At 34.7% G+C, this 20468-nt stretch overlaps 2 protein-coding genes across 2 annotated transcripts; both read left to right on the top strand.

The window, feature by feature from the left end:
- The first annotated feature begins 10217 nt into the window (after nucleotides 1–10217).
- Nucleotides 10218–12916, top strand: LOC134261062 (uncharacterized). Its single transcript, XM_062743543.1, has 3 exons — nucleotides 10218–10285; nucleotides 10526–12525; nucleotides 12621–12916. Exons 1-3 carry the CDS (start codon nucleotides 10218–10220, stop codon nucleotides 12914–12916), a joined length of 2364 nt encoding a protein of 787 aa, XP_062599527.1.
- Nucleotides 12917–16608: 3692 nt separating this feature from the next.
- On the top strand, nucleotides 16609–17493 carry LOC134261020 (scavenger receptor class F member 1-like). Its single transcript, XM_062743513.1, has 3 exons — nucleotides 16609–16802; nucleotides 17093–17157; nucleotides 17261–17493. The coding sequence occupies exons 1-3, from the start codon at nucleotides 16705–16707 to the stop codon at nucleotides 17431–17433; spliced, it is 336 nt and encodes a 111-aa protein (XP_062599497.1). The 5' UTR covers nucleotides 16609–16704; the 3' UTR covers nucleotides 17434–17493.
- Nucleotides 17494–20468: the final 2975 nt, after the last annotated feature.

Below are 20468 nucleotides of genomic sequence, written 5' to 3'. Positions count from 1 at the left end.
GTGAATGTCATCATGTAACAGGAGAATGCTTTGAATCCACAACAGGTATTTGTGGTGAATGCTTTGTAATATTAATATTAATACAAGTAACAGCTTTTAAAAAAAGATGCCTGACTAAATCAATCAATATCTGCAGGAGGAATGATAAGGCTTTTGAATAATACTTTTGTGGGTTTTGATTTGGGGGGGGGGTCTGCAAGTAGAAGAAAAATCCTATATTTTATACTGGTTCTTTTCTATTGTGTGCATCTGAAACGGGGATAAATGTTTATGCATTTGGAGACCATGACTTGTTGAACTGTGTTGTGTATTATTGGACTAGTCCATTTATGTAGTAAACAAGCGCTGGATCGGGAAATAAATTAGAAAAAAAACATTTCTTTAGTGCCGCTTGTTCATATACTGATATATACAATATGTTACTGAGAAAAAATGTATAGATAGAATTTCTGAAGTATTAGAAGGAGCTTGATTTAATTCCATTTAAGTTAGCACACCCATTCACACAATAGAACAATCCTAGGAAAAGTCACGAGCTTACTACGTGACATTTTGCGCAAAAAGAGGGATTCACCCCTTTCGAAGAATATAAATGGACTGATTCAGTAGTACAGAACTGCAGAAAAAAGGTAAAGAATTCCAATGTAAATCAGCTTGTACAAAATCTAGTTCTCTAGGTATGGTCAACTTCTTTCTTGCAAATATCAATTCTTATACAGCCTGACACCGTGACGTCAGACAATTAATGCTTTTTGTGTCGACATTGCTGCAACATGCAAATAAGCCGTATATTATACAAAAGTTATAAGGCTTACTGTATGTTCGGGGATAACAAAACGATGTTTTAACCAAAAGGAACACAGTTTTCTTTATTAGAGGGGAACCTATGTCCGAAAAGTCTTTGTGTGAAAATGCTGCTATTCATATTTTTGAAAAAAATAAAATATCACTTTATTTTAATAAAGAAAAAAGTGTACCTTTATGATAAAATAAACGAGAAATATGAAGTTTTCTTTTATTTTCGTACTCTTGTGTCATAAACATTTACCTTTCTGCACTAAGGCAAAGGTAAGTAAGCACTGGCAAACATCTGAATATAAAACTATTTTACGCAAAACAAGTACTGCAGTATTTTGTTTTGATTAGTAACAATTTACACTGATTTAAATAAAACTTTTCCTTTTTATTCCAATCTCTCTCTCGCGCGCTCTCTCTTTCTCTCTCTTTTATACTATCTTTTTGCACTTATATCAGCATATTATCAAGGTTTTTTTTCACAACTGAAATTGTTATGAATTATCAACCGAAGGAATTTCTCATATAAACATACTCCATTAATCAAATAAAACTGCTATTAATGAATGATGTATAAAATTTCTTTTTGTAAGCTGTGTACGTTATTGATTATGAAAGATGTTAAGCCTACATCACAGTTGTAAAGGTCAACAGGTAAAAACAAGCGTCGCTATTGTGACGTCACATAACGCTGCTTTGACGTAGAATAACATAGGTCCCTCCTTAAAAACAAATTACAGTACATGGCAAACAATGTAGATTAAGTAAAAATTCCGACTCTTTTTCTTATACATGTATTTGAACACACAACAGCTGCTCTGGAAAGTAGTCAATATTTAATTTCACAGCCGTGGTAAATAGACTTTTTTCTCGATCTTTTAAATTTGAAACAAAATATACATGCATGGGGTTACCTGATTGTTTTACAACTTCTTACATCAATTTTACATGTAGCCACATGTTCTGTATAAATTAATAGAACTTCCTGAAAAAATAAATAGTCATAAATGAAAATTTGCATTAAGAACAATTAACTGATAAATCTGTTGGAACATCTTGCAGCTAACCGATATTCATTCTGTATTTCATTAACATCCCAAAAATCAATGTATACCTCTTATGGCTTATGAGACAATTAATAAAATTTTTAATGTTTTTTTTATCCATTTTTATATAAGAACATTCCATAAAAGCATAGCTCGTAGACAATAGAATAGTCCTTCTTATACTTAATAATCCGACACAAAAAAGCCTCAGATTCAAAAAATCTAAATGAATAACATACATTTGCTGAATATTAATTGTATTTAGACATTATCTTAATGTTTTACTACCAATATATAGGAGCGGTATGTATGCTTTTTTAAACTTGACCTGTCATTGAAAAGTTATCCTTCTTTGATTTTAATCAATAAAAATCAAATCTAAAAAATTATTTGGTAAAAACAATTAGTTATCAATCGTTAATCTGTTCTAACTTGTTATATACATCTTTCTACCACATCATTTTTGATATTGTGGTACGAAACAACCTGGTACGATCTAATAATAAATGAGTTTGCAACATGATACTGGCTTAGTGATCCCTCGTGGTTCCCGAGCCCCTGTATTGGCCTGTAGCTGAGCTCGCAGACTTATAGGTCACTACAACTGGTGTCAGAAGTGACCGATTCTACGTCCAGTTGAAAAATACACATATCCTTTTTATATTTTTCTTGTATTTTGATTAGCGTAGGGCAATAGTGTCGAGGAAACTCGGAAATTCCCGCGTTTTGTCAAACTTGGTTTCTCGCAGTATAGGAGAAATTAATTTATCAAGTGTGACAATATTACTACGCTACTATTTGACAATCATTTTTAAAATTTTATAATTCTATCTCATTCTCCATTTAGCGTCAGTGTTGATTTTTAATTTGTAAACTTGGGTACGGAAACCCCTAGCTGTCACAATTCGAAATTTTATTTTCAATTACATACACATTTTTGCGATATCATTCGATTGCGATAGGAATTTTATTTTGGAGTTTTTGTTGGAATTTCTAATTTCAATAGTGATATTATTTGTGTATTCAACCCTTCAATCTTCATATAATCATATTGCATATTATTTTGTTCATGTCATTGTCTGGACCAAAAATACAAGGTTTTCTCAGCAAGCCACCAACAACACCTCAAGGGTCACTGTGTCACACACCAATTCTTCTGTCAGACAGCAAAAGTTTTGCTCTTAAAAATAAGACCCCCCTGATATTTGTCGAGTTTTGGTGCCAAAGTGGCCTGCAAACTGAAAAGGCTATAGATCAACTTGAACATAGATTGGAGTCCAGAGACTGGTTCAGCACTGATTTATATTTGGCTTGGGACTTGTGACATTACCAGAAAAGAGGGGAAAATTACTCAAGTTCGCTACTGGGACAATACTGTCGTAGATACCATTACGGCACAATACCGAAGAGCCATAACAATTGTATCCAAGTTCCAAGATATAAAAGTGAAATTCATTGAAATACCTTGCTACTCAATTGTGGCATATAATCGGCACAAAGGTCATTCCAATCCAGACTTATTCAAAAGCCAAGACATTGAAATTTGCAGGCAAGTGGAAGCTCTAAATGCAAATATTCGTGCAATAAATTCAGAAATTGGACAATCTACTTTGCGATTTAATAAGGACATAACACGCAGACGCAAGGACACAGACAATCGCAAGAAGAAGAACAACGGTGTAAGGATTTCTTACAAATTTTCTGTTTTTTACGACGGCATCCATCCAGGAACAGAATTGGCCTTGATCTGGAGCAGAAGGTTGACTGAGGACATTAACAGAAGTTGTTTCAGAGTTTTACCAGAAGACATTTTGGACATACAAGTATCTGAGGAGGATTTAAAATCAATAGAATAATGCCTGCTATTAACTTGAATACTGCGTCTTATGAGGACCTAATTGAACTTGAAGGAATTGGTCAGCACAGAGCCACAGCTATCCTTAAACTACGAGAGGAAAAGGACTTTATAACAGAGGATTACATACGCCAATTCCTACAGGGCACCTATAGTACCATAAGAACTCTATTGGATGAAGAAAAAGTTTCTCTAGACACACCACCACAGTTACTTCAGGCACTTAAAAAGGAATGGGATGACCGAATGGAAAAAATGTCGAGCGATTTTAAGGAGCAAATGAAGGCGTCGCAAGAACACTACGAACTCATGCAAACACAGTTTGAGGAAAACCTGAGAAAAATATAAGAAGAAAAGTTACTAAAAATAAATGAAAATGCTGTCGGTAATTTGGCTCCACATGGTGTTTATGGTGGTGGTAATCCATGGATGAAACCTAAAATGGACATCAAAAAGGAAAACACCTCGTTACCTAGTGACACTGCTACTGCTAATTGTGGCTGGCTTTTGTCTGGCCCGCCCAGTGGGAACACTGCTGCTAAGGTAACCACAGATGGAAATTCACAAAAAGTGAAAAGTGGACAGAAGCCCAATCTCATGACCAGTTATCAAACTATGGGTCCTCCCCCACCAAAGATGGCTACCTTCGATGGAAAATCGGAATGGAATCCTTACATTGTGCAGTTCAACAGGATAGCGACAAGATATAACTGGAACAATGAACAACGACTGGAACGCCTAGTTGAATCTTTGCGTGACAAAGCATTAAAGTATTACTGTACATGTTCAGCCCAAGTACAGAGCAGTTTCTCATCACTTTGTGCAAAGATGAAAACAAGATTTGGCCTGCGAGATCTCCCTCACACAATTAGGAGGAATCTCCAGGATATCAAGCAAGGTGACCAATCTGTTGATGAATTTGCAGAAAAAATCCAGGAGATGGTAAGTGAAGGTTACCCACAGGCTCCAGACTGTGTAAAAGAAACGATAGCTACTGACACTTTCCTGAAGGGCCTCGAAAATAAAAGGACAGGACTTACAACTATGGACAAAGATCCTCATGACCTTGAGACCGCCTTACAATTGGTTAAGGCTGCACTCAATAATCAGAGATTAATCTTAGGCGCTAAGAAGCCGGAGGTGAGGAAGGTTCGTTTCGAAGAGGATGACCTTGATAGTGACTTGGGCTTGTTGAATGAATTTGAAGTTAGACCAATACGACCCCAAAGCAGAGTAGACAAACTTTCAGAAGAAATAGCTGAACTCAAAAGTGGGCTGGAGGCGACCAACGCTAAAGTGGATAAGATCATTACCCTAATGAATAAACAACTTTCCACAAGGTCACAATCTCCACCACGGAAAACAGACAGTACTTCTAGTTCTGTTTCCAACTCTTCACCACTCAAAGCAGCACAGTGCTACAACTGTGGACAACCAGGTCATTTTGCTAGAGAATGCCAAAGGCCACACAGATCCCGTTCCCCATCCCCTAGATCACCGAGGAGAGAAACCAGGACTAGTCCAACCAGTTACGACATACGAATGTATGACAACAGTCAAACACATCCACACAACTTGATGCTAGGGATCTCTATTAACGGAAAACCAGTTCAAGCTATTGTCGACACGGCAGCCCAGATAACAGTTATTAGTCAAGCTTTCGCCAACACCTTCACCCCACCCTTAGTTCGTGGAGAAAAAGTAACCATGAAGGGTGCAGGAAATTCTGACTTTATTGAGGCTAACTACTGTAAAAACATTCAGATTTGTATTGGGAACACACAAGAAGACCCCATCACCTGGACTGCCCTTATAGCTGACATATCTGATCCCGTCATCTTAGGTCTGGATTTTCTAAAGGCACAAAACGCTACCATTGACCTTAATGAAATACAGATAGTCCTTGGTGGCAAACAGATGAATGCAACCCTACTAGATGTAGGAGGTAAACAAGTTCAAATAGCTAGAGTGAAATTAAGTCAAAAAGTGAGAGTTGAACCATTTTCATCAGTACAGGTTCTTGGCCATTTGGAAAAACACATAGCTGGTACTTTGGTTTTCAAACCATGTCATAATATTAAGGGATTGCTTTCACCACATGCTTTACTTGATAACAGTGATCAAGTGCCAGTCCTCTTGCGCAACTTGTCAACAAGACCAGTTAAACTTTAGAAAAATGTAGTGATTGGGACTGTTTCTGAAGTGGACCAAGTCGCCAATGGTGGAAAACTACAAAACCACAACAAGACAAATGAACGTTTGCCTGTCGAATTACCAGACCACTTGATAGACCTAGCAGATAGATCAACAAGAGATCTAACCTCAGAGCAAAGTCAAAGTGTTAAACACCTTCTTCTGGAATTCCAAGACATTTTTTCTAAAGGGGACTTTGACTTGGGGCTGTTCAAAGGGATCCAACACAAAATAAACACTGGCAATGCCCACCCGGTGAAATCCAAATTGAGGCGCACACCACTAGGATTCCAATCAGAGGAAAAGGAGCATCTGAAAAGTATGCTGGACAAAGGTATCATCGTTCCATCAGTTCCATCTGAAAAGTATGCTGGACAAAGGTATCATCGTTCCATCAGTTTCTGAGTGGTCGTCAGCACCGGTCCTGGTGCGGAAAAAAGATGGGACTGTTAGGTATTGTATTGATTTTAGGGGAGTTAATAAAGTCACCAAGAAAGATGCTTTCCCACTCCCGAACATGGAGGAATGCACGACTAAGTCAAAAACGTACTGACATTCCCATTTTTTACTGACAAACTTAGAAAATTACTGACAATGTGCTGTCGTTACTGTAAAACTTAGACAATTACTGACCTTTTTACTGCCGGTACTGATAAACTTAGAAAAGTGCTGACAATCTTAGTCGGTGCTGATAAACTTAGACAATTACTGACCCGTTTACTGTCCCTGCTGAAAAACTTAGACAAGTGCTGACATTTACTGATAATTACTGTCCCTATTGTTCTCTCTCTCGGGAAGGCTGCAGAGGTGTGAAAATGATTTTTTTTAAACATAGATTATTATTTCATTTATTTGTTTTTTTCATATAATTTTTAACTATGTCCAGATGATATCTTCTTTGATCTATTTATAGAAAATTGATTTGTAGAAAAAAAATTTTCAAGAGAAGGGATAAAATTTCAAAATCTTCAAAAAGATAAGCAATTAAAAAAAATATAAAAATCTTCCTTTAGCAGATATGACAAATTTTACAGATGTCTTTTTCTTTTTATAATAAAATAATGTTATTACATGACATGTACTTTATAATATTTTCTTAATTAACTTTGACTCCCTGACTTTCTTTAATATAAATCTAAAGAATTAAACTGTTAGGTTAGATGTGTTTTATTCAATTTCAATTTAATTTTTTCAAATTAGTTTGAATAATTTTAATAAACTCAAAGCGCGCGGTGAGGCCTTTTGAGAAAAGGCGTTTGTTATAGTTTTCATATTACATGTATGCAAAATTTTTAATTATGTGGAGGCCACCCATATTTTTTTTTTTTTTTTTTGTGCAGTCAAACATACCCGAATCCAAGCATTTGCAAGAAGAGACCAAAATTAAAAGACAGACGGGGGATTTAAATTAAAAAAAAAAAGACATTTTATTCAGGGGGCAGGGGGGGGGGGGCTACGGGCCTGCATTGATCATTGATCCTTTGTCATTCATTGATTTAGTTACTGTCCGCATTATTCTTTTGAAATAATGTACATCTTTTAGCTGATTTTCGAATCTGGATTTTCTGGATCCCCACCTGAAAGTGTTATTTTAATTCAAATACATGAAAAACTATGACATTTTATATTATCATCTTTTGTCTATGTATACTCCAGAAACAAAACTTTGATAGAAATTAATATCAATGTTCTTTTCAATTAGAGTGTCGGTAGACGTTCACATGGATCTAGTTTCTTTTTGTCTTTTCAAATTAAAAGAGGGGGGGGGGCACGTGCGAACTAAATGAAGAACGATGAACATGTACTTATTTATTTTATTAAAGTAGAACACATAATAAATTTAATTAACTTAATAAATCGACGTTTGTTCGGTATTGAAACCAGTATCATGATTCCACAGTAACACTGTGCTTTTTATTCATCCAAAATTATTCAAGTCGTTTAGCTGGTATCCAGCCAAATTACATAATAATTCAACATACAATCGGAAACTCTGTGAAGCATCTGTGTGTAGAAGAAATCGCCTGAGGCGATCCGAGTGTGTACGGTAGCGGATAAAGAAGACAATAGGTGTCACCGCTGTATTAAACAGAAGAACACTCGCCGGATTTCACTGGAAGTTAGTTACGCAACATTACGACTCTTCAAGACAGTTTGAATTTGAGAAATTCAACACCAACACAAACGTAATATAAATCTACAATCCTTGAACCTCTTCTTACATTAAATATTTTTTTAATATACCGACGTAAGATAAAATTAACGATTAATGAAAAAGAAGATTGATGTAAAAACCAACCGGGGAAGGGCAGTAATTGTTTTAAGATTTAATCAAAAATAAATATATAAGAAGGGGTACATTACATCCAAAGTTTTGTAAAAATTACTGGTTCCAAATATTTTTTGTTAAGTCGTGTTAGTGTGTGTGTGTGGGACAGTGGAGTAAGGAATTTGTTTGATTATCAATCACATAAAAATAGTTCATAGTATATTTCCTTAACTTTTTATCAGTAATTAAGAATAATTAAAAATCAAACACAATTCATATGCAGCAGTATTATGACAGTAAAAAAATATCAGCCGGAGTTTAACTATACATATATTTTTAACTTTGCCTGGGTCGATATTGATTTTTTGGAGTGAGTGAGAGAGAGAGAGAGAGGAGGGAGAGAGAGAGAGAGAGAGAGAGAGAGAGAGAGAGAGAGAGAGATGAATGGTAAATCGGAAGATAGTGGGCACCTACAGTTAGCGAATAATCTTAATCTTATGAAAAGGAAAGATCGTAATGAAACCTGAATCAAATAAATAATGATTACGGGACGGGTATAAACTGATCAAATGGACAAAGAAATTTGCATCATTCAAAAAACTTACACATTTTTATAAATCATATTCAAGTACCGATATACTAGATTTTTATTTTCAAGTAACGTGTGTGCAAAGGGGGGGGGGGGTTATACATGTATGCTAGAGGGTTCGAAATAAATATTTGTGAGCATTGGTTCGACAGACTAATGACTTCCAATTTTCACTACTTCATAAAACATTTTACTAGACAAGTCCGTCTTCTGCCTTATTATTATGTATACATCATATAACAACCCCTACGCCTACCTAATTTAATGAGATGAAATTTAATTTCGGCACATAAAATTTAATTTATTCCGATTCACCGATAGCTACAGGGGAAAAATGGAAGGTACAAAACATGTAATATTTTTGATAAAATTGAATCATGATTGAAAAATACTTAAAGAATAAGTTTAAAAACTAAATAGTGATCTAACCCCCTTGGCAAGGTGAATAAACGGAGTACTTGTCAATACTGTTTGTATCTTTAAGAGAGAGAGAGAAAGAGAGGGAGAGAGAAAAAAAAATGAGAATGGTGCTACTGCTAATATTAGTCTTACCGCTGACCTAGTAAATATAAATATTTTCCGTAAGATTACTATAATCTCTAGTACATGAATTTTTATTACTAGTCTGATAATTATTTATTAGTCTCGGACTTACAGACATTGGGTACTACTGAACCCTGCGTAATCGATCAACCAACCATTCATTTAGAAATAATGTTTTAAGTGACAAAATTAACAAGGCATAATACAAGTTTATATATGGAACACTGTACTGTTCAATAGGGAAACCCGTATGAGCAAATGAAACCGGAAAATTGATTCAACTTTCCGATCGTGAAAACGGGTGGGGGGGGGGGGCTCAACATTAAAGTCAGATATCTGTGTACAAAGAAATAGATAGATGAAAACTAACTTGATGATTAAATAGTTTTAATTCTTCAATTGAACAGGGATAGATATATTCAACACATAAATTTCAAACTTGATTTACTCATAGTTAATTTCAAATCATATTCTGAATTATTTTACAGATATCAATCATATTTAGATTAAAAATATGATAACTGCCTAGGATTTTTTTTTCATCAAACATTAGAAAAAGATTGTTTTTAAATGCAAAGTATAACACACAGTCATTTTCACACCACTGCAGCCTCCCCGAGAACAAGAACAATAGGGACAGTAATTATCAGTAAATGTCAGCACTTGTCTAAGTTTTTCAGCAGGGACAGTAAACGGGTCAGTAATTGTCTAAGTTTATCAGCACTGACTAAGATTGTCAGCACTTTTCTAAGTTTATCAGTACCAGCAGTAAAAAGGTCAGTAATTGTCTAAGTTTTACAGTAACGACAGCACATTGTCAGTAATTTTCTAAGTTTGTCAGTAAAAAATGGGAATGTCAGTACGTTTCTGACTTAGTAGTGATGTCTAGACACCCTTGGAAAAAACAACATTATGAGCACGCTTGACATGGCACAGGGATATTATCAGATAGAGGTAGACCCTGATGATAGACACAAGTTGGCATTCATCACAAGGTATGGCCTATTTGAATTTGTACGAATGCCATTTGGAACATGCAATAGCCCTGCAACCTTTCAACGGGTAATACAGTTAGTTTTACAAGGTCTCAACTGGAAAGAATGCCTTGCTTACCTAGACGATGTCATAGTCTTAGGTTAGAATTTTGAGGAACATTTAATAAATCTAAGAGCAGTATTTGAAAGATTTAGGACCCATAACCTCAAACTAAAACCAAAAAAATGTCATCTCTTCAGGAAGGAGCTTCAGTTCCTTGGTCGCTTGGTTACAGAAAAAGGGGTCTGCATCACTACTGAGAGTGTGAAATGTATGGCAGAATGGCCGACACCCAAATGCAAGAAGGACCTTGAAGCATTTCTTGGGTATGTTAACTACCATAGAGAGCATATAAAGAGTTTTGCGGAGATAGCAGCACCTCTGTACACTCTCACAGGGCCGAAGACAAAGTTTATCTGGAACAAAGAGAAGGACACGGCATTCATTTCCCTTAAAGAGGCAATGACTAACCCTGCAGTTCTGGGATATCCCTCTGATGATGGCATGTTCATATTGGACACAGATGCTTCGGACATGGCTATTGGAGCAGAACTGTCCCAAATTCAGTGTGGTAAGGAAGTCTTAATCAGTTTTAACAGCAAGACCTTGACATCTACTCAACGGAAGTACTGTGTTACTAGGAGGGAGTTGCTAGCTGTTGTAGCATTTACTCGTCACTACCGATACTATCTACTGGGCAGACCTTTCATTTTGCGGACAGACCACAACAGTTTGGCATGGTTAATTGGGTTCAAAAATATTGAGGAGCAACTAGCTCGCTGGCTAGAAGAGTTATCACAATATGATGTTACCATCCAGCACCGAAGTGGAAAGAAACACCAGAACGCTGATGGCCTGTCCAGAATGTCAACAACAAATGACCTGTCCTGTGACTGTTACAATGCTGGTTGTGATGTCAGTAGACTACCTTGTGGGGGCTGCAGTTACTGTCGACGGATGTATGCTCAATGGGAACGCTTCCAGGAGGATGTTGATGATGTAATCCCCCTAGCAGTTAGGACCTTTCAAGAAACTGATAAACCAAAGAAAACACCTAGCACCATAGACAAGGATGCATGTAACTGGGCTTCTGCCTTAACAGATGAAGAAATCAGAGATGCACAAATGCAAGATTTAAACACAAGTACTCTAATGAAATGGAAGACAGAAAACTATGTTCCAACTGAACTGGACCTGTCCCTTTCCAGTAGAGCTGTAAAATACTTTTGGAACTGCTCATCGCAACTACGAATTTTGAATGGTATCCTTTTCTATGAATGGTTAGATGGCTCTATGTCCCGACTATTGCTTGTGGTCCCAAAGTCACTACAAAACTGTGTTCTGGAAGGATCTTATGACAACAAATTAGCAGGCCATATGGGACAGCAGAAAACCCTACAGAAGGTGAAATCAAAGTATATCTGGTTTGGAATGAGTTCAGATTGCGAGTCTTATGTCCGAACGTGCCCAGTATGTAATGTCAACAAGAAAGCCAATATACATGCCAAAGCAAGCCATGGCCAATACCATGCTGGGGCACCCTTAGAAGGAGTTCATATTGACCTGATGGGTCCATTTGTGGAGTCCAGCAAAGGGAACAAGTACATTTTAATGATAGTCGACCAATTCACCAAGTGGTTAGAGTGTTATGCACTGCCTGATCAAGAAGCAGAGACAGTAGCAACATCATTTGTGGAAGGTTTTGTATCTCGATTGGGGTGCCCTCTCCAGGTTCACTCTGACCAGGGTAGAAATTTCGAGAGCCGCTTATTTCAGGAAGTGTGTAAACTACTCCAGATAACAAAGACGAGAACCACCCCGTACAGGCCCTGCTCGAATGGACAGGTCGAAAGATACAATCGTCTTGTTCTCCAAGCCATCCGATGTTATATGGAAAACATCTCACAGCAGAAAGATTGGGACCTACACCTCCAACAAATAGCTGGGGCATTCCGTGCCACTGTCAATCGACAAACAGGATTCACACCAAACAGAATGATGCTGGGGAGAGAAGTCTCTAAACCTTTAGATATAATGTTAGGAAGGAAGATACTAGGACAAAAACCAACAGGATATGTGGAAAATTTGGAGGAGGCTCTCTCAGTGTGTCATCAAGCTGCGAGGGACAACTTGGGGGAAGCACAACTCCGTCAGAAGAGGACCTATGACATAAAATCAAACACAAGAAGCTATGAGGTGGGTGATGTGGTATATATTGTGGATACCTCTTCCAAAGTAGGCCAATCGAAGAAGTTCAGGAAGCCATGGATAGGCCCTTTTGTCATTGTTTATAAGATTATGTGCTATACAGAATCCAAGGGAAAAAGGAAAACAAAGTGGTCCACCATGACAGATTAAAACTTTGTCAAGACAGAGATCTGCCCTTATGGCTTAAAAGGCTACGACATTCAGTTATTCACCCAGAACCCAATGACAAGGAATCCAAACTGCAAAATCAAGTACAGGAGGAATTAACGCAGCCCAGTTCTTACGAAGATGATGCCGTAAGCCTCACCAATGAAGGACATGAGAATGAATCATCAGATGATCGAGATCTGCCAAAGACCCGCTCGAAAACGACAGGCACCTAAATGGATGAAGGATTTTTTGTCTTTTGGACGATTAATCATTATGTCATTGGAAATTCTAATTAGAATTATTACTTGTATTTGAATATCTTTTCCTTCTTATCCACTCCTCCCTCTGTAGAATTTATAGTTGTTTTTTTTATTTGTATAATTATGCTTTTTCTTCCAGGATGTGTTCCAAATGGACTTTTATTCCCTTCTGATGATGTTTTACTTGTATATAGTCAAAGTGGCTTGATTTTTCTGGCCCAGCTGACTATTTCATAAATATAATAACGCATTGTACATCTCTTAAAAATTATGAGGGGGAGGAGTGTGGTACGAAACAACCTGGTACGATCTAATAATAAATGAGTTTGCAACCTGATACTGACTTAGTGATACCTCGTGGTTCCCGAGCCCCTGTATTGGCCTGTAGCTGAGCTCGCAGACTTATAGGTCACTACAATATTCCTAGTCCATGTGAGGACATGTTTTTTTCTTTCCTTTTCAAAAAATTTCCTTGTCCACTTATACTTATAGAAAAAATAGCTGTATATTGTAACAAAAGTATAATTATTATATCTCTAAAATATCATTTACTCTAGACAACATATCAGATATGATAAAAAGGAGGCACCCATACTTTATCCACATTGAATAAAAACAGAGGAATCGGGTTATGATGGTCACCATGCTCATTCTGGAAAAAGATATCTTTATCCACCCATAAAACCCTAACAAAAAAAAACTATAGTTAAATATAGTTTACTATAATTAACTATAGTTTACTATAGTTTACTATAATTAACTATAGTTAATCAAAGTGTCAAAGTTTTCGCCAAAAATTTTTCATAGTGTCAAAGTTTTCGCCAAAGTTTTTCAAAGTGTCAAAGTGTTTGCCAAAGATTTTCAAAGTGTCAAAGTTTTCGCCAAAGTTTATCAAAGTGTCAAAGTATTCGCCAAAGTTTTTCAAAGTATCAAAGTATTCGCAAAAGTTTTTCAAAGTGTCAAAGTTTTCGCCAACGTTTTTCAAAGTTTCAAAGTACTCGCCAACGTTTTTCAAAGTGTCAAAGTTTTTGCAAAGTTTTTCAAAGTGTCAAAGTTTTCGCCAACGTTTTTCAAAGTGTCAAAGTTTTCGCCAAAGTTTTTCAAAGTGTTAAAGTTTTTGCCAAAGTTTTTCAAAGTGTAAAACTTTTCGTTAAAGTTTTTCAAAGTGTCCAAGTTTTCGATAAAGTTTTTTAATGTGTCCAAGTTTTCGATAATTTTTTTTAAAATTGCAAAGTTTTCACTAACTATTATCAAATTTTCAAAGTTTTCAATAAAGTTTTTGAAAGTGTCAAAGTTTTCGATAAAGTTATTGAAAGAGTCAAAGTTTTCACTAAAGTTTTTCAAAGTTGAAAGTTTTCGATAAAGTTTTTCAAAGAATCAAAATTTTTCAAAGTATCAAAGTTTTGCCAAAGTTTTTCAAAGTGTCAAAGTTATCACTTTAGTAAATCAAAGTTTTCAATGTGTCAAAGTTATAACCAGGGTTCTCCACAAGGGGTTTTACCATGGCGGCCCGCCATGGTTAAATTTTTGTACGCCATGGTTAAACGAGCTGCGCCATGGTTAAAATTGGCAGCCGCCATGCTTAAATTTTATTGCATTTCAGTCTTACTTTTTTAATGACTTGAGTAGTTAATTTGTGTTTATACTACGACTGCCATGCACCTCGCATGCCTCGAAGGAAACCGAACTGTGCTAAAGAAACACGTCGTTAATCAGCGACTTTGCTGTGAAGCGTGACAATCAATGGAGAATCAATCAGCTGATCAGATGGTCACTATATTGAGAGTTTAATATCCTGTACACATGTAAATAATAGTAAGGAACTTCAACATGTTCACTTCATGATTAGATATATAACGGGTTCATAAAAGATGACAATTACGGGCATGATAATCGTCATGCATGCTGTGTCAGAAAAAATACTCTGTTAAAATTTCATATTCCTCTGCAGTTAATCAATTTCCCATGCTCTGTTTTTTTTTTAAGCTTTAACTTTATTATGTTTTTGATAAAATGTGCAAAGGGCCTACGTCTCAATCGCCATCTTAGCATGCTAAGTTTTAATCGCCGGTTTACTCATAGTTTTAGAGTTACTTCCCGTTGTTATGAAACGTCGCGTGGCGCTATCTTTAGCACAGGGCAAGTGGAGAAAAAAAACTTGGTGAAAAATGCAATATCTAAAACAAATATAAGGTTCAGAAAAAGGGACACTGGTCCAAATGTCCCTTTGTGTGCTAGCTTAAAAATACTACCCATTCATCAGTTTTAGTTATAGTGAAACGAAACATTTCATACAACATGTTACAATTCATATAATTATTAATTTCTGACTGACTTACTGTATCAACATTTTTTCCTTAAATTCCTTTAGAAGGTTACTACAGCATGTACAGTTTCGGGCAAATTTTGGTATATTTGTGAAGTAAGATACATGTCAGGATTTTCAAATTTAATAATAATAATTTTTTTTTATTTTAGAAAGTGTTAGTTATTCCATTGTTTTGTGGTGAAGTGGTTAAGTTTTAAAAAATTGTAAAACCAATCATTGATTAATCAAGATTAGGAAGAATAGCACACATTGTGTTTTGGGTCACAATTCGCCTTCGCGCAGCTTCCTCCATGGTTAGATTTTCATATGTGGAGAACCCTGTATAACTATAGTTAACTATAATTAACTATAGTATTTTTTGTTAGGGAATTGCCATTTTTTTTCATTTCTAACAGATGGACTGTTTTTGCTTTCAAAAAATAACTTGCAAGGTAAATTATATAATTCGGAAAAATCTGTTAGTCCTGTAACAGAACGCTTCAGAGCATGTCACGTTACCGCGCAGATCACATGATTCTTATATGGACAGAGAAGTTGTAGAAGCGGAGAGGACTACTTCAAAGAATTAATCTCTGAATCCCTTTATCACTTGCTTTATAGAAGTTACATGTATTCAATTACTTCGCGACTTTTTGATCAACTGTCGTAGTAATGCACTCGTGTGCGTCAATGTGTGTGTTTGTGAGTCTATAGGTAAGTCCTTTAGGCAAAAAGAAAGTGACGAAATTTGCATCAGGATCGATGTTATGATGTGCTATGCTTCTTGCGAGAGTATGCTCCGCTTTTAGGTGCTTGGTTAAATTATTTTTAGTCACATTATAGAAAGGATGCAGATTGTTTTAAAAATTACGATGTTTTTACATATAACATGTAGACACTAGAATACAATCACTATTCTTTTTATTCTTGCATTTTAGAGAGAGAGAGAGAGAGAGAGAGAGAGAGAATTTGTCTCTATTAAAATCGAGAGATCCATTGATATTTTGGAACATACAATACAAAGTAATGCTGTGATTTTCAAAGATGTGTAAATAATTCTGAAGGAAGAATCGTGTTTAATCAAAGAGTAAGCAATTGGGGATTCTTTATTACAGATAGTGATATGTAAAATTAAACTTTACCTAAATTAAATGTTAAGTAACATAATTCTTTATTATAATGAATCAAAGGTTGTGTCATTTTTTCATTATCTTTTATTTACACGCCGTTACATTATTTGATAGCTAAATAATAATGCAGTTTGATTTAAGTACAAGTCTGATTTCCGGTAATGTGCGTAAACCTATTCACTTGCACACAGTCGCAAACTCATTAACATTGTTTGACATATATTTGTCGGAAGTTCAATTAATAGTTTCAATATTTTCAATGAGGAAATATTTTTTCTACCGGAAGATGATTCTGTGTCAACTAAAATTTAAGAACGGGAGATATGAGAAGTATCTTTCTGTGCTATTGGACATTCGTTTTACCAAGACTGTTCTGCAATGAAGTACATTCTGGGGAAACTGCAATGGAGTGCAGTGAAGTGTAAGAATATTTCCATTTTATTCCATAACATATATTATAAAGACAAAAAGAAAATCGGAAAAATGACACTTTCACGTTTTTATATCTAAAGATATCATTAAAAAATGTAAAATGTTATTAGAGATAAATCAGTTCCCTGCAATTCTTTTTGATACTGGTTTCCCTGTGTTTTCGTCTGGTGTTTCTGTTGTTTTCTTAATTTTTTTTTAGCTCAAAGTGTTTCAGAGTCTGAAGTATGTTTGTATTACATGTACCTGTCATATTGTTTCAATATTGTTTTCAATTCATAGGAGGAACAGGACAAGCAAATGCTGCGCTGATTATTTTTGGAAGAGTGATAGTAATACGTGTGAAAGTAAGTATACTATAAATCAAAGTACTGATCTCATGTAATAATAAAGAATAACCTTTTTTACCTCAAGATTTAATGTCTTCATGAAATGTGTCTATATTTTTAGAGTGTAAACCAGGGTACGTTGGTATCAACTGCTCCGATCAGTGTCCAAAAGGTTTTTACGGGGACGGATGTGACTATAAATGTCCCTCTGGCTGTAGTGAATGTCATCTTGTAAAAGGAGAATGCTTTAAATCCATAACAGGTATTTGTGGTGAATGCTTTATTATTGCATAGCACATTCACTTGCAGTACTTCATAACAGCATTACGAATGTTGCAACACAAAATGTAAGTCATGTACGTATATGAAAAAAAAATATGATAATATTTTTGCGTTCACCTTTTATGTTTAAATTGTTGCAGCAAGCGAGAAAGTAGGATGTTATATACAAAATGTTTGTAAAGGATTACTGCATAGTCGGGGATAACAAAATGGGGTTTAAACAGAAATGAACACAGTTTGTTTTTGTAAGAAAGTACTTTATTTTAAAAAAAAAATGTAAATTAAGTGAAAAGTAAGATTCAGACTTCCCTTTCATTATATTTGAAATCAAGCGACATTTGCCAGGGAAAATAATAAATGCTTATTTCTCAGACATGGTACATGTACGTGTATTTTCTCATATTCTTTTTTTTTATTTTTTCTTCGATCTATTAAATAAAAAAAAATAAATGTACACGCTGTTTCGTGATCATGGTACACAGAAGGTTATAGAACTTCTTGCGTCAATTTTAGCTACATTTTCTATTTTTATAAATAAAGCTACTTGAAAAAAAAGTTGTTATCAAAATGTGTATTAAGAACGATTCTACCACGATTATTGCCAATTCAAAGAAATGCGGCTGACACCTCGACTTTTATCTTTCATCTCCTTGGTTATCCTGCAACATTCATGTTGCACTTTATGTATACTTGATTTCTCGACCGATTAATCGATCGGAACATCCTCCGACTTTGAGATAATTGAATTTTGTAATGTCATTTATTTGGTAAGCACTTCCATAACAGCATAGTTCATAGATCAAAGTACTTGAAATGGCACTGCATAAAATTCGTTGACATTTAAGACAAAGCATATTTTACTCACTTCAAGTGCTTGGAATAATGGTATATTATAACCATACGACTTCATGTTCTGCTGTTATTTAGAAATATAACATCGTTTCTAAATTCTTGTATCTTATCTGTGATAGATGTAGTTACAAAAAACAAAGCAGAGGTGACAGTATCAACATTTACAGACTTACTACTCGAGGAATCTACGAAGAAGAAGATATGGACAACGATAATCATTACTGTTGGTTCTATTGTTATTTTTTCATTGCTATGTTTTGTACTTATCCATCTTCATAAGCTGTTTAAACATAAAAAAATATTTGAAGTACGACATAATACTGAGCATTTAATGGATGGACAAAGTGTGCCTGTGTACGAACAAATAAATGAATCAAACATGTTGAGAAATACGATAGTTTTGGAAATACAGGACAATATCTCTCAAGTCGGATAGACATGTGCATTTTTTATCAAAAGTGACTGTATTATAAAAATCCTAAAGAATGTAATCTTGTTTTCTTTATTGGTCAATGGAAAATTATTGATATACATGTAACGGTACTATTTCTATCTTAGGCCTGTCTCTAAAAGTGTTATTTATTGAATAATAAGTTGCTTCATATTTAATGAATATGTCAATTAAATAATTAAAAAAATATTTGTAGACAAAAATATCTTATCATCTAGAATTAACTGAAATGAAATATTATATGATTGCCACCATGACAAAAGGTCCTTATGGCAATTTTTCTAGAACAGAGAAATAACGTCATAAAGACGTGACGCTGCAGACGGCGAGCGTCGTCGCAGATTTTTTTTTTTTTTTACACGTGTTTTACGTTTTGACACGTCTAGACTTTATCGTGGTTTTTGAACATTGTTACCGTTATAGAATAATTTAATTTCATTTATTTTATATATTTAATTAGGATTTTTTACTTTGGATCTTCTGGTCCGCTGGTATTAATTTAGATGTAGGTGTATTTAGAATTTTATTTGAGACCAGTTTCTTTACTACATCTAGCTATATATACGTACGTGTCTGATCTATTCATTTCCTATATGTATATATATTGAAGCTTAGTCAAAGTGTTTTCTAAATAATATGGATGAATAAATGCATTTTTTTGTATACTGTATAGACAAAATTAAAGTCAGCTGTTAGGCACGGGCATTTAATCAAAATTCTGGAAAGAAAATTGTTTTCTTGTATGAGATCCGCCCCAGCATTCTCAACATTTGTAAACATAGAATCATCGGCGCATCTTCCATATTTTTTGTTGTAAAGTGCTTTAATGCTAAAACAATTTTGAAACTGAACAAATTTCTTACAACAGAGATTAAAAGTATTCTCATAAGATTCCCGAATCTTGCAAAATAATGAGCAAGTGACAGACGCGAAATTGTTTTCAGAATTATAAATAAAAACAGGAGAGATAACTCTGATAATCGAAATACTTTTTAAAGGGGTACCAGAGAGGGGCATTTATTTATTTTCTTCATTTTAACTGACCATCTTCATAGAAATTTGCTCCCGAAATATATATTTAAAAAACTTTTTAAAAATCTTATTTATCAGCAGTTCAAACGTTCTACTAAGTAGTTGAAAAACATTTAGAAGGATTTTTTTAACACTTTGGAAACTTAAGATTCTTTAAAAAAAGAATTGTAGAATAAGAAATAGATGCAACATTGAACCTAATCTTTTGATTTAAAAAAATCTGTTACATGCGTTCTACTCCTTTTGATATGAAAATATTCAAATGACTTTAATTTTAAAATTATTTTTTCAACAAAAAAATGTTTAACTCGTTGTTGTTGTTTCTTCCAATTAATATTATAGTGATCACAGACAAAAACTACCTTTTGAAATAAAATTATTCAAATTAAAAAAGATAGATCAAGTTTACATTCGAGTCTTAATTTGATGAGAGAGAGAGATAGAGATCTTATATTTAATCAGTTTATGGATGTAGAAATGAAACTTCAATGAAAAATCGAATTCATTTAAGGAACAGAATATCGTATGCATGTAATGTAAAGAGATCTCTACTGTTTTAGGTGTACCTTTTTATTTCCAGGAATATATTAAAAAAGTTTAATAGTATTATTAGAGCTTTGAATATCTGCAGATTTAAGTCGTATACATAGCATACATGTAAGTCATCAAAACATGTACAATACGTGTCTTATATACATGTAGTATCAAAGCA

The sequence above is a fragment of the Saccostrea cucullata genome, unplaced genomic scaffold, assembly GCF_032062105.1.
Source record: "Saccostrea cucullata isolate Sc308-1 unplaced genomic scaffold, CSIRO_AGI_Scuc_v1 ctg2081, whole genome shotgun sequence".
Lineage (NCBI taxonomy): Eukaryota > Metazoa > Mollusca > Bivalvia > Ostreida > Ostreidae > Saccostrea > Saccostrea cuccullata.
This window is presented reverse-complemented; position numbering and strand designations above follow the sequence as displayed.

Bases quoted from the DNA above. Each gene is read 5' to 3' on its own strand.
- LOC134261062 (XM_062743543.1), top strand. From the start codon at position 10,218: ATGGCACAGGGATATTATCAGATAGAGGTAGACCCTGATGATAGACAC. The intron at 10,286-10,525 runs GTATGGCCTATT...TCATCTCTTCAG, and splicing joins AAGTTGGCATTCATCACAAG to GAAGGAGCTTCAGTTCCTTG. The intron at 12,526-12,620 runs GTGATGTGGTAT...ATTGTTTATAAG, and splicing joins CACAAGAAGCTATGAGGTGG to ATTATGTGCTATACAGAATC.
- LOC134261020 (XM_062743513.1), top strand. From the start codon at position 16,705: ATGAGAAGTATCTTTCTGTGCTATTGGACATTCGTTTTACCAAGACTG. The intron at 16,803-17,092 runs GTAAGAATATTT...TTCAATTCATAG, and splicing joins GCAATGGAGTGCAGTGAAGT to GAGGAACAGGACAAGCAAAT. The intron at 17,158-17,260 runs GTAAGTATACTA...CTATATTTTTAG, and splicing joins TGATAGTAATACGTGTGAAA to AGTGTAAACCAGGGTACGTT.